The sequence below is a fragment of the Giraffa tippelskirchi genome, chromosome 7 (genome assembly GCF_054371585.1).
Source record: "Giraffa tippelskirchi isolate mGirTip1 chromosome 7, T2T-mGirTip1v1.2.pri, whole genome shotgun sequence".
Lineage (NCBI taxonomy): Eukaryota > Metazoa > Chordata > Mammalia > Artiodactyla > Giraffidae > Giraffa > Giraffa tippelskirchi.
Genome location: NC_137281.1, coordinates 5,245,688 through 5,260,190, shown reverse-complemented (window position 1 = coordinate 5,260,190; position 14,503 = coordinate 5,245,688). Strand labels below are relative to the sequence as shown.

The 14,503-nt window shown below is 41.7% G+C and overlaps 1 protein-coding gene and 1 long non-coding RNA gene across 2 annotated transcripts in view; one reads left to right on the top strand and one right to left on the bottom strand.

Annotated features, from left to right (window-relative positions):
- The window catches only part of LOC145515200 (uncharacterized), a 141,634-nt gene that overhangs the window by 106,608 nt on the left and 20,523 nt on the right, over positions 1-14,503 (bottom strand). The gene's annotated exons all lie outside the window — the stretch shown is intronic.
- LOC145512370 (vomeronasal type-1 receptor 4-like) lies at positions 910-3,735 on the top strand. The gene has a single exon (XM_081506110.1). It carries the CDS (start codon positions 2,704-2,706, stop codon positions 3,733-3,735), a length of 1,032 nt encoding a protein of 343 aa, XP_081362236.1. The 5' UTR covers positions 910-2,703.

The following is a 14,503-nucleotide window of genomic DNA, read 5'->3' as shown; positions in this document are numbered from 1 at the left end:
TTAATCTCTTCCTTTACTACAACAAACGTGGGTTGAAGTTCACAGATTTGACCTTCAGGCATGGACTGTACTCGCTTTATGGTCATTCCCTTTAAAGGCATCTCCATGACAATGGCAGCCTTTAACTGAAGCTTGTCTTCAGTGATTTAGCCAGGCAAATGTGTTCTCTATGCCCCCAGAGCTGGCAGGGTGGTTCCATTGGCCCTCCTGGCCCCTTAAGTGTCTCCAGCCATCAAGATCAGCCCAAGGAAATCCGGGTGGGAGGAAATTAAGGCAAAAGCTCCCAAGGAGGGGACTTCCCTGTGGTCCAGAGGTTAAGACTGTGCTCCCAAAGCAGGGGGTCCAGGTTCAATCCCTGGTCAGGGAGCTAGAGCCATATGCCATATCTGAGAGTTTACCTGCCATAACTAAGAGTTTGCATGCCATTAACTAAGACCTGGTGCAGGCAAATAAATAATAAGACGAAATATATAAAATCATTTAACAAAAACTCCTGAGCATATCGGGGTCTCCACTTTGCAGTACTGGACAGTATGTAACTTCTTTCTCGAAGTTTCTGTATGAAGACTATGTCTACTGTTTATTATATTTCCTGGTCTTTAGGAGAAGATTGTGTGGTCACAAGTCATATCTCTGTGTAAACATTATTTTCCCCATGGATATGATGCCAGATGGAGCAACACATCAACACAAAGCAAGAAGACTTAGGATACTGCTCTGCTGAATTTTATGACAAAATCAGCGATTCACTGTGTGCAGCAGTGTTACTATTCTCTGGTGTTTAATGGTGGGGTTATGATCTGGGCTTACAGCTCCCCTCCTTTGCAGACACAGGCAGCAGATGAGACACATTCCCAAAAATAGCCTGTCCCATGCTCCTTCCACATTTTTTGAAAATACATGTTTTTTTTTTTTTTTTTTCTAATTAAAGACATGTTCCCAGGTTATAAGTGCATAATATCTCAGTGAAATTTCAGGAATGATTGCACCTCTGGAGACCACAACTAGATCAAGAAACAGAATGTTCTCAGTTCCCATGAAACTCTTTTTGCCCCTTCTAACTCACTGTTTCCAAGACTATAACTTTGTTGGGTATATTTGTAGGCCTGGATTATTTGGCACACATTTACAACTATTATGACATTTAATATTAGATCACTTTGCCTGTCTTGGCCTTCACATGAAAGATATCATACAGCATCTTTCATTTGGACTTTTGTCCTCCATTCCTTTACATCTTTGTGAATTTATCTTTATTGTTTTATATTATTGTTGATTTTTCATTATCATTGCTATATAGGACTTCATTGTGTGACTATCAGAGGATTAACTGGTCATTCAGCTGTTAATGGGTAGGTGGGTATTAAGAGTTAGGGGCTATTACAAGTAATGATTAGGGCTCTCATATAAATTCTATTAATATAACTAATCTTTGGGTGATATATGTACAAAATGCTGTTGAATGTTTTCACAGAAGTGGATTTCTTGGAAGAGGATTACATCTGATCTGCTAAGTGGATACCACAGTTTTCCAAAATGTATGTACCAATTTTAACACCCACCATCAGTTATGAGATTCTTGGTTGATCCACAGCTTTGCCAAAACTTGGCATTTTTGTCATTTCTGTTTCAGATTTCTTGATGGTATTTGATGACATATAGGCAGTGGTTATATTTTAATTGACCTGATTGCCAAGGATGTGGTATATTTTTCCACATGTCTTATCCGTTGAATAAATTCTTTCTCAAGGATTCTCTTTGAAGACTCTGTCCACTGTTTATTCTATCTTGTGGTTTTTAGGACATGCTTGTGTGATTCTAAGTTGTATCTGTGTCTGTGTATGTGTGTATTGATGAGATCCAGTCTTAATTTTAATGTGTGCAAAAGTTATTTCACCATATGGTTTATATATACTGTCCTCTTTAGCGTATAGATATATATATTTCAAATATTTATTTATTTAGCTGCACTGGGTCTTGATTGCATCACGTGGTAACTTTGTTGTATCATGCAGGATCTTTTGTTGTGGTGCACAGACTCCTTAGTTGCAGATCCCAGGCTTAGAAACCCCGTGGCATATAGGGTCTTAGTTGCCCAACCAGGTATCAAACCTGAGTCCCCTACATTGCAAGGCAGTTTCTTAACTACCAGACAACCAGGGAAGTACCTTTAGCATATATTTGACATTGTAAGACCCTAGAATAACTCCTGTCTTTTTTTCTAAAATAATGCATTATCTTCTTTAAGTACAACCTGAGCCACACAAGAACCCCAAGAATTCTGAAGTGGGTATTCTTTTAGTGGGTAAGATTATCCCTTCTCTAGCGGATCTTCCTGATCCATGAATCGAACTGGAGTCTCCTGCATTGCATGCAGATTATTTCCAAACTGAGCCATCAGGGAAGTCCCTACAATAGTACATTATCTTCTTTAAAATTTAGAAGGGAATGCATTTAGAGTTGACCTGTTTTATGATGAGGGCACTGATGGAGATACTTTTTTCCTCTAGTAAGCTTCTTCTTAAAAGGTTGTTTCACGCTGTCTTTCAATTTACTCTCACTTGTCATTACTTCTTCCAGGTCATCACCACTTCATCTTTCCTGCTGACTTCTTCATAAAATAGACTAATTCTCTGATCATCGTTTCCTGTCTCATGAAGCCTTAGCAATTTCACAAAAGCACACAAGGAAAGTTGGCTCTTGATGTCACAAATTCATATGAGCCATTCTGCTCTGAGGAGTCACTGTTGCCATCATATAAAGGAGAGTAACTTGAATAACACAACAGCCTCCAGCCAACAGGCCATTGGAATAACCTTCTTATTACAGACTGTGCTTGGAATCTGGGGCAATTTCTCGCTTCTGTACCGTTACCTCTTTCTTTACCATACTCAGTGTAGGTTGAGGGTCACAGATTTGATTTGCAAGCACCTGACTATAGCCAACATTTTGGTCATTCTCTCGAAAGGAGTCCCTCAGACAATTACAACTTTGAGGTTGAAATATTTTGCCAGTGATTTTGCATGCAAACTTGTTTTGTATGTTGAGAGAGTGGGCAGGAGTATGTCCATCAGCACCACCTGCCTCTTGAGTGTGTTTCAAACCATCACGATCAGCCCGAAGAACTCCTGTTGGAAGAATCTTAAAGTCAAAGCCCCAAAGTACATCGCCTTCTCCATTTCCTTCTGGTGGATCCAGTGCATGTTCGTACATCTCATTTTTCCTCTGTATGCAATATTTCTTTCTCACAAATGGCGCAGCACAAACATGACAAATACAAGAGATTCAGGGTACTGTGCTGCCGCAGATCTTGAGAAAATCTCAGGCTCAATATATGTAGCTTTGATAGTGTTCCCTGAAGTTTCCTTTTCTGTGCTCATCTTCTGGGCCAGTGGCTCCATGATTCTCACCCTGTACAGACACAGTCAGCGAGTCCAGTATATTCATAAGGTTAGTCTGTCTCCCAGACCCTCCGCTGAGTCCAGAGCCACCCAAAGCATCCTACTCTTGGCGAGCACCTTCATGTGTTTCCACACACTGTCCTGCATCTTTAACATTACTCTTGCTCTTTTTAATAATCCCAGTTGGTGGTTGGTGTATACAACTGGCCTGACTAATGTGTGTTTTCCCTTTATCAGCCCCTTTCTGCTCATGAGCCGTGACTCCATTGTATCCAGTCTCTGCTTTCTATACATGAAGAAATCAGCATCCCCTAATCTTATCAGAAAAGCATAAATTGTATGTTTTTTAAAATTTTAACAAGATATAGTTGATTTACAGTGTTGTGTTATTTCCGGGTATATAAAGAAGTGAATCAGTTATACATATATGTGTATATCTACTCTTTTTAGATTCTTTTCCCATATAGGCCATTACAGAGGATTGAGGAGAGTTCCCTGTGCTATGCAGTAGCTCCCTTCTTTTTTGTTGCAAACCAGGCCTCGGGGCATGTGGGACTTGGTTCCCAGAGATTGAACCCCTTCTCCCTGCCTAGAAAGGGCTTACTCTTAACCACAGGACCATCTGGGAAGTCTCCACTAGGTCCTTAGTAGATACCTATTTTATACATAGTAGTGTATATTTGGGGCATTCCTGGTGCCTGGGTGTGAAAGAACCTGGCTGGCAATGCAGGAGACTCCAGTTTGATTCCTGGATCGGGAAGATCCCACATGCCACAGGGCAACTAAGCCCATGCACCTCAACTACTGAGCCTGTGTGCCCAGAGCCTGCGCTCTGCAAGGGAAGCCACTGCAGTGAGGAGCCCACGTTCACCGCAACTAGAGAAAGCCCGCACGCAAGAGCAAAGACCCAGCACAGCCTAAATAAATAAATACATAAAATTCTACTTGGGACCCTTTAGTGTATAAAGGGTAAAGGTTTTCCAGGCATATTTTTATGTGCCTAAGATATTTGCACCATGGGCTCAAATGTAGAAACAATCCATAAGCAAGACTTAGCCCAGTTTAAATGAGGGCGCTTTTTTTGTCTGTTTTTTGTTTTGCTTTTTTAATTTAGATATTTAAAAAAAATTGAAGTGTATGTTATGTTAGTTTCAGGTGTAGACAGCAAAGTGACTCACTTATGTATATATATATGTATATATATTTTATTTTTTTCTTTTTCAGATTCTTTCCCTTATAGATTGTCACAAAATATTGAGTGCAGTTCCCTGTGTTGTACACTAGGTCTTTGTTGCTTATCTATTTTATATATGGTAGAGTGTATATGTTAATTCCAACTTCCTAAATTGTCCCTCCTCCCCCTTTTCATTTTTGATAATCATAAGTTTCTCTTCTATGTTTGAGTCTCTTTCTGTTTTATAAATAAGCTTATTTGTATTTTCTTTTGAAAAAAGAATTCTACGTATAAGTGATATTATATGCTATTTGTTTTTCTCTGTCCGGCTTACCTCATTTAGTATGATAATCCCTAGGTCCATCCATGGTGCTGCAAATGGCATTATTTCATTCTTTTTAATGACTGAGTAATATTCTATTGTGTTTATACACCATATCTTCTTTATCCATTAATCAGGTGTTGGACGTTTAGGTTGTTTCCATGTCTCAGTTACCGTAAACAGTGCTGCTGTGAACATTGGGATGTGTGTATCTTTCCAAATTAGTTTTCTCTGGATATATGCCCAGGGGTGGGATTCCTAGATCATATGGTATTAATTGCTCTATTTTTAGATTTTTTTAAGGAAACTGCAGCCTGTTCTTGATAGTGGCTGAACCAATTTACATTCCCACCAACAATGAAGGAGGATTCCCTTTTCTCCACACCCTCTCCAGCATTTATTATCTGTAGACATTTTGATGATGGCCATTCTGACCAGTGTGAGGTGATATCTCACTAGGTTTGATTTGCATTTCACTAATAATTAGTGATGTTGAGCATTTTTTCATGAGCCTGTTGGCCACATGTATACTTTGAAGAAATATCTGTTTAGATCTTTCCCCCCTTTTGGATGGGGTTGTTTGAATTTCTGATATTGAGTTGTATGAACTGTTTGTATATTTTGCAGATTAATCCTTTGTCAGTTGCATCATTTGCAAATATTTTCTCCCTCTGTAGGTTTTCCTTCTGATAGAAGAAGAACTTTTTTGCTTGATGGCGTGGCCACCAGCCTCTCTCACAGTGTAAGATTGTTAGGGCCTTAGGCTATGTAGTATCAGGCTGGCTTCTGGAGGAAATGGAGATGACAGGATTAGCCTGCCTCTCAGAACAACTGGAGACTAAAGCTCAGCCACACAGACAGATCCTGATGGAGCTCATGTAAAACACTTTGGGTACCTGGGCTTGGGTGAACCTCCCTGGTGGCTGTACTTCCTGTGTCATCAGGTATAATGCCAGGAAAATGACATACCACCCCTTTATGGGGAGAGGGAAACTGGAGCTCCAATTTGACTATTTTTTCTGAACTCTGACACATGCGTCTCTTCCACTGACTAATGTTATTTTTTTAGTTGCTCTGTCGTGTCCAGCTCTTTGTGACCCCAAAGATTATAGCCCAACAAGCTCCTCTGTCCATGGAATTCTCCAGGCAAGAATACTAGAGTGGGTTGCCATTCCCTTTTCAAGGAGATCTTCCCAACCCAGGGATTGAACCCGGGTCTCCTACACTGCAGACAAATTCCTGACCGTCTGATCCACCAGGGAATGTATCTTTACCCTGTAATCAAGCATTACAGTGAGTGGACCCGCTCTCAGTGAGTGCTGAGTCCTTCTAGAGAATTATTGAAACTGAGTGTGGTTTTGGGAACCCCCACACTTGCAGTTAGTGTCAAAAACAGATGAGGCCTGACTGATTATGTTTCACTCTTCAACTTCTCAGTTGGACTGAAAACTCTCACAGGGGAAATGGATGGTGGGCTTTGTTCAGATTGTTAGCCTGCTGGAAAATGAAAAGAGTGATTTTGCCCCTTTAAGTTCATGTCTCATCATTCATTGCATAACCAATGAGTGCTCCTTAATGAAATTCAGCGAAAGTATATACAAAACCTCTGGTAACCATTCAGTACTGCTGAATGCAGACAGCAGCCCTGGCTATAGTTAAAAAGAAGAGCAGAGGACATCCCTGGTGTCCAGTGGTTTAGAATCCACCTGTCAATGCAGGGGACAAGGGCTCGATCACCGATCCAGGAAGATTCCACATGCCATGGGACAACTAAGCCTGTGCACTACAACTACTCACGACTATGGGTCTAGAGCCTGTGCTCTGGGAGAATAGAAGCCACCACAATGAGAAGCCCCCACACCGAAAAACAGAAAGGGCATGTGCATCAGTGAAGACCCAGGGCAACCAAAAATACATTAAAAAAAAAAGAAGAACAGTTGATACTGCCTGCTAAACCATCTGATCCTGGTGTTTTCATTTGTGACAGGTACTTTTACAAATACCACTCTGTCTTCTATGGATATTTCTCTGTTTGCACTTCATATCAGTGTTGGGATCTGTATTAATAAAGTACAATATCCTAAAAATGTCTATTATCACCATATCCATTTTAATATTCATTAATACAAATTTGTACAAATTAGGTCAATGATTTCTTTTCTTTTAACTTTTAATTATATATTGGAGTATAGCCAATTAATGGGGCTTCCTAGGTGGCACTAGAGGTAAAGAACCTGCCTGCCAATGCAGGAGAGTTGGTACAATCCCTGAGTCAGGAAGATTCCCTGGAGGAGGGCATGGAAACCCACTCCAGTATTCTTGCCTGGAGAATGCCATGGACAGAAGAGCCTGGCAGGCTATAGTCCATAGGGTTGCAAAGAATCGGAAACAACTGAAGCGACTTAGCACACACACAACCACTTAACAGTGTTGTGATACTTTCAGATGAACAGCGGAGAGACTCAGCCATACATATATATGTCTCTGTTCTCCCGGGACAGTGATTTCTAATGTAAGCTATTGACATGTTCTTCCTTTCACACTTCAGTTCAGTTCAGCCACTCAGTGTTCAACTCATTGCGATCCCGTGGACTGCAGCACACCAGGCCTCCCTGTCCATCACCAACTCCCAGAGTTTGCTCAAACTCATGTCCATTGGGTCAGTGATGCCATCCAACCATCTCATTCTCTGTCGTCCCCTTCTCCTCCCACCACCAATCTTTCCCAGCATCAGGGTTTTTTCAATGAGTCAGTTCTTTGTATCAGGTGGGTAAAGTATTGGAGTTTCAGCTTCAGCATCAGTCCTTCCAATGAATATTCAGGACTGATCTCCTTTAGGATGGACTGGTTGGATCTCCTAGCAGTCCAAGGGACTCTCAAGGGTCTTCTCCAACACCACAGTTCAAAAGCATCAATTCTTCGGTGCTCAGATTTCTTTATAGTCCAACGCTGCAGGCCAACACTTAGTTGTGTCTTGTGGGGTCTAGTTCCCCAACCAGGAGATTGAACCTAGAACCCCTGGATTGGGAGTGCAGAGTCTTAACCACTGGACCACCAGGGAAGCCTGCAGAGGGCTGCTTCTTTGGTATATAGGAAATTAGCAGCTCCAGGAAAGAGTAGCAGGTGACAGAAATTTCATAGATTCAGGAAGACAGTTAAGCCTGAGAAGTTCTCTGGTCCTCAACCAATATTAGGAGAAGTGTCCTGAGATATAGTGGAAAAAAGTCCAAATTTTACATGAGGAAAAGTCAACTGAGGGCCCCAATAAGCATGCCAAGCTCTCCTCTACCCGGCATGCAGAGGCCATTCCTTAAAACCCATCTTGCTGGTGAGAAAAGCATAAACCGGACTTAGAGCTCCACAGCCAGCTTCAGAGTTGCCATCACACCATTGTATCACAAAACTTGGCTTTTAATGACTGACTCATTGTTTTATCCCAAGACTGTCTTTGGGAGAAATATGGAAGCCTCACAGGAGTTCTTAAAGCCATGTGGAGGGCAGAAGGGACAGCCAGGTGTCCTTGGATCCCTAGAGCCCAAAGCCCAAAGCTTTGTCTCCGAAAGAAGTGATGAGCCTAGAAGATGAAATCAGGAAAACAAAAGGACAGAAGGAAGACCTGGGATCTCCCATTCCAGAGAGTAGTTTTCCTGCCCAATTCAGACAATAAAAAATGTCAGCAGGATCATCCATTTCTGCCACCAAAATGGCAACCTCCTTCAACAGGGTCAGGCATATATTTCAGTGCTTTAACCCCAGTAAAGAAATGAGTGGAAATTCCTTTGCAAAAAGGAATGACACAGTTTGTCTTTGACTAACTCAAAATCCTTTAAAACAAGAGATTTCTTCATGCACAGTAGAGACACTGAAACTCAGGACTCAGGAGCATAAGCCTTTGACTGTGTGGATCACAACAAACTGTGAAAAATTCCTCAAGAGATGGGAATACCAGAACACCTTAGCTGCCTCCTGAGAAATTTGTATGCAGGTCAAGAAGCAACAGTTAGAACCAGACCTGGAACAATGGACTGGTTCGAAATTAGGAAAGGAGTATGTCAAGGCTGTATGTTGTCACCCTGCTTATTTAACTTCTATGCAAAGTACATCTTGCGAAATGCCAGGATGGATGAAGCACAAGCTGGAATCAAGATTGCCAGGAGAAGTATCAATAACATCAGATATGCAGTTGACACCACCCTTATGGCAGAAAGCAAAGAAGAACTGAAGAGCCTCTTGATGAAAGTGAAAGAGGAGAGTGAAAAACCTGGCTTAAAACTCAACATTCAAAATACGAAGATCATGGCATCAGGTCCCATCACTTCATGACAAATTAAAGAGGAAACGATGGAAACAGTGACAGACTTTATTTTCTTAGGCTCCAAAATCATTGTAGATGGTGACTGTAGCCATGAAATTAAAACACACTTGGTCCTTGGAAGTAAAGCTATAACCAACCAAGACAGCATATTAAAAAGCAGAGACATTACTTTGCCAACAAACTTCCATCTAGTCAAAGCTATGGTTTTTCCACTAGTCATGTATGGATGTGAGAGTTGGACCATAAAGGAAGCTGAGTGCCAAGAATTGATGCTTTTGAACCATGGTGTTGGAGAAGACTCCTGAGAGTTCCTTGGACTGCAAAGAGATCAAACCAGTCAATTCTAAAGGAAATCAGTCCTGAATATTCATTAGAAGGACTTATGCTGAAGCTAAAGATCCAATATACTGGCCACCGGATGCTAAGAACTGACTCACTGGAAAAGACTCAGATGCTGGAAAAGATTGAAGGTGGGAGGAGAAGGGGACGACAGAGGATGAGATGTTTGGATGGCGTCAACGACTTGATAGACATGACTTTCAGCATGCATGGGGAGTTGCTGATGGACCGGAAAACCTGGTGTGCAGAAGTCCATGGGTCACAAAGACTCAACTGAGTGACTGAACTGAAGGCAATCTTCAGGTTATGTCCGGGGAAGAAAAAGGAGTTGAGGTGTGAACCCTAAATTATGGAGAAAGGTCAACTCAAGGATGTGGCTCAGGCCCAAGGGAGCCACGGTGGTTATGTCAGTGACTAGAAGCCTTCCGTGTACCATGAGCAAAGGCCGTGAGAGTGCTGCAAAGACAGATGAGTGCTACAGCCAACATTGAAAAGCCACCTCAAGACCCAACGATATTCCTTCACTATCATTTCTGTTCCTCTAGCTCCAACATCAACCTAAGGCTTCACCTGGGATCAAAAACAGTGTAGTCCAGTGTAGGATCAGAGATGCAGGACAGAGAAGAAGAGGTATAGCTGTTTTGAGTACAAGAAAGAAGATCCCATACAACGACTTCCCCGGTGGTCTGGTGGTTAAGACTCCAAGCTCCCAATGCACGGGGTGTGCAAGCTTGATCTTCGATCAGGGAATAGATCCCACATGCTGCAATTAATAGTTTGCCTGCCACAATTAACACCCAGCACACACACAAGTAAATAAATAAATGAACACACACACACAAGAAAATTCTTATATGATGCTCAAGTTTAATTGGGTGTTTTTTGTTTGTTTCCAGAACAAAGCCTCGTAGACTCACAACTGACTTTGTTAAGTGCGTTGGTTGTGGTGGTGGGGGAATCCCATAAGATCAAACGACCTGTTTACGAAGGCAACAGATTTCAGAGTTGTGTAAAAATCCTAATCATTTCAAAATAACCTTCATCATGAAAAATTATGAGCTTCTCTCAAACACATCAGTGGTCTCTCTGGAGATACTCACAGGAGACTCACAATTGATTTTGGTAATTAGCAACTCAAAAGAAGTTTTTCAGAAAGATCATTAGCTCCTCAAGCTGGCTCTGTCATCGCCACTTCCAGTGAAATGATAATTGCAGTTCTGAAGGAAGATGAGGTCACAGCTCCTAAACCTATATCTCAGGGTCTGACCACCTCCCTCCCACTCATGTCCTGGCTGCCATGACCTTCACCCTGAGCCCAGCATCCTTCTCATGAGAAGGAACGAGAAGGAGTCGACTACTTTGTATTTCAGTCTAAGAGGCAGAGTCTGTAAGGAAGGAGGTCTGAGTAAGTGTTCATGTTTGGAAAAGGGATCATTCTGGGGGATGGGGAGTAGAGTGGGAACAGATCCAGTGGCAAAGCAGGTCAGGAAGGCAGAACAATTCCTTAGGAGAGAAATTAGATAAAGCAGGATCAAGATCTTTGTTGTTGCTCAGTCTCTCAGTTGGGTCAGACTCTTTGCAACCCCATGGATTGCAGCACGCCAGGCTTCTCTGCCCTTCACTGTCTCCCAGAGTTTGCTCAGACTCGTGTCCATCGAGTTGGTGATGCCATCCATCCATCTCTTCCTTTGTCGTCCCCTTCTCCTCCTGCCTTCAATCTTTCCCGGCATCAGGCAACACGAAACTTGACAGCTGCTAAAGCTATTTTCTGAAACTCTTACCATTGAGGACTCATAGGAACAATCCTAGTGGTAATATTGAGGAATCGTTTTTAAGAAGTATTTATCTTAAGTATAGCATGTGAACTCTTAGTTGAAGCATGTGGTATCTATTTTCCTGACCCAGGCTCCCTGCATTGGGAGTGGAGGGTCTTAGCCACTGGACCCCAGGTAAATGCCATAAGATCATCCTCAAGGAGTTTAAGGGTTGTATTTTTAAGATCAATCTGCTGTACATTACCTTTCAGAAATTCTAGACTAATTTTAAATTTGTATTAGAAGTGTTCTCATAACGCCTTTATGCTTTCAATAAAGACTACGATAGAAAAGTAATGATTTTCTAATCCTCTACAGAAAGCATGAATATGAATTTGTTTGAAGAAAAGAAATGATTTTTTTCATATATATCTAACTCTAGGCTATAACGTGCTTACTGGACATAGCAGTTGTGTCTTTTCTGAAACATTTGTGGTCTGATGACGATGGCAAGATTGCTATCCCTCTTGAAGACAGAGAAGCAACATTTCAGGAAAAGGCAGCTTTATAATGGTGAGGTTTGGAATAGAGTTGTCAGGACCAAACGTATCTTCTCATATGTTGTCTAATCTCATAATATTCTAACACCAATTCCAAGCACACATTCATTTCTTTATGGTTTCACTTTTGCAACACACAAGAGTCAATATTCTCCAGATTATACTTTCACATGTGCCTAGTTTGTTAATATTCTTCGCAAATCAAGTTATATTGTAGCCTCACTTAGCCTCCATTTTAAAAATACCTAAAGATTTAGACAAAAATAATTATTTCATTTCTAGCCTATACTCATTTATCATATAGTAGTATTTCATGGTTCATAGTTTAATAAACAAAGTAATATTGTCCAAGGCTTTTTTTGATAGATACCATAGTGAATTTGTGCCTGGTATGATAGGAATGCACCTTTTTGTTGCAAAACTTAAATTGAGGAAATCTTGCATTCATTATATCCAATATGGACAAGAAGTACTTTCCTATAAGTTTGTATGTGTTTGTGTGTGTGTGTGTATACGTGTTAGTGACTCCATGGACCGTAGCTCGCCAGGTTCCTCTGTTCTTAGGATTTCCCAGCCAAGAAACTGGAGTGGGTTGCCATTTCCAATACAGGGGGTCTTCTTGTAATGTTATTTACCTACAGAATAAATACTTATGCAAATATGGAAACTTTCTACAAAGAAAATTTTAATATATAAACAGTATGGAATGAACTCCAATACTCTGGCCACCTGATACGAAGAACTGACTCATTGGATAAGATCCTGATGCTGGGAAAGATTGAAGGCAGGAGAAGGGGACAACAGAGGATGAGATGGTTGGATGGCATCACTGACTTAATGGACATGAATTTGAGCAGGCTCTGGGAGTTGGTGATGGACAGGGAAGCCTGGTGTGCTACCATCCATGGGGCTGCAGATAGTCGGACATGACTGAGTGACTAGACTGAACTGATAGAATAAATTATATGATATAAAAAAACTAAATTTCAGACAGGATTATTCAAAAACAGCTGATGTGTTTGGTTGGTGTGTCACAGTGGTTAGGGCACTGTCTTGAATCAGCCTACCAGGTTCATACCACCACTAAGCCTGTAATCAGCATGTGAATTTAGACAGATCACTTGACCTCTCTGTACCTAGGATCTCCTTATCTTTGCAATAAAATCAGTGCCAGTGCCTACCCCATGCAGTTACGACCATCAAACACCTGGCAGAATGGCCTCTAGGGAGTTGGGAATAAGAATGGTTTGCTCCTCAGACTGTAGTTGGAATCCTGGACATTTTTTCCCTTTATCTTAATCTCTTCCTTTACTACCATGAATGTGAGTTGAGGTTCACAAGTTTGACCTTCAGGCACAGGACTGGAGTTGCTTTTTGGTCATTCCCTTTATTTTTTTTTTTCAAAAATAAATAATTTTTTTAATTAATTAAAAAAAAAAACCTTAGTAACCAGTTTGATGCTCTTTACACAATGGAAAATAAACCATAAATTGGGGGAATACAGTGCCTCAGAAGCTATGGAACCGTCTTTCCCAGGGATGTCTAGGCTAAAGTGAGTTTTATAAAGCATTAGAAGCAGCAACTTGTAAACAGGGCATTCATGATTGTCTGGGAGGTCAGGGGTTTTCTTGTAAGGCTGGCAGGCTTATTTTCTAGGGTTAGGTAAGATAAAGCAGGAGTGGGAGAGTTGTGACTGGTCTATGTTAGGTTTCTTGGACCCTGGGGCATTTCCTGTTTATGTGAGGGCTGACTGAAGTTTCAAGGTGGGCTAGCCTCCATTCCGGGGATCCCAAAATTAGGTTCTGGACGCAATTCCAGTGTTTGTGGGGAGTTCTGCCACCTCCCCTTCCAACACACATGTGTGAGTGCTCAGTCCCTCAGTTGTGTTTGACTCTTTGTGACCCCGTAGCCTGCCAGGCTCCTCTGCCCATGGGATTTCCCAGGCAGGAATACTGGAAAGTGAGTGAAGTTGCTCAGTAGCGTCTGACTCTTTGTGATCCCATGGACTGTAGCCTGCCAGGATCCTCTGTCCATGGGATTTTCCAGGCAAGAGTACTGGAGTGGGTTGCCATTAGTTGCTATTTCCTCCTCCAGGGGATCTTCCCAACCCAGGGACTGAATCTGCATCTCCTAAATAGGCAGGCAGATTCTTTACCGCTGAGCCAACTCACTGGGAAAGACCCTGATACTCAGAAAGATTGAATGAAGGAAAAGAAGGGGATGACAGAGAATGAGAGGGTTGGATGGCATCACCAACTCGATGGACATGAGTTTCAGCAAACTCCTGGAGGTGGTGAAGGACAGGGAAGCCTGGCGTGCCGCAGTGCATGGGGGTAGCAAAAGAGTTGGACACGATTTAGCAACTGAATAGCAACAACAACCCTTCCTAGAAGGTCCAAGGGTGGATGGGAAAGTACCAACCCTACAAACGCAGTGTATCTCCCTTGGCAACCAGCCCTTATCCTTAGGGGACATAAGGGCATTCCAAAAGTTGCCTCGTTAACATAGCAAAACACCTTTATCTCTCTCATCACTAAGGAAATTCCAACAGTTTCAGAATGGCAGCCTTAAAAAGGGAACAAAGTCCCAATATGTATTCCTTATTATAATTCGAATCATAATTCATAGTATCAGTCCC

Coding starts and splice junctions, on each gene's coding strand:
- LOC145512370 (XM_081506110.1), top strand. CDS start 2,704: ATGTCACAAATTCATATGAGCCATTCTGCTCTGAGGAGTCACTGTTGC.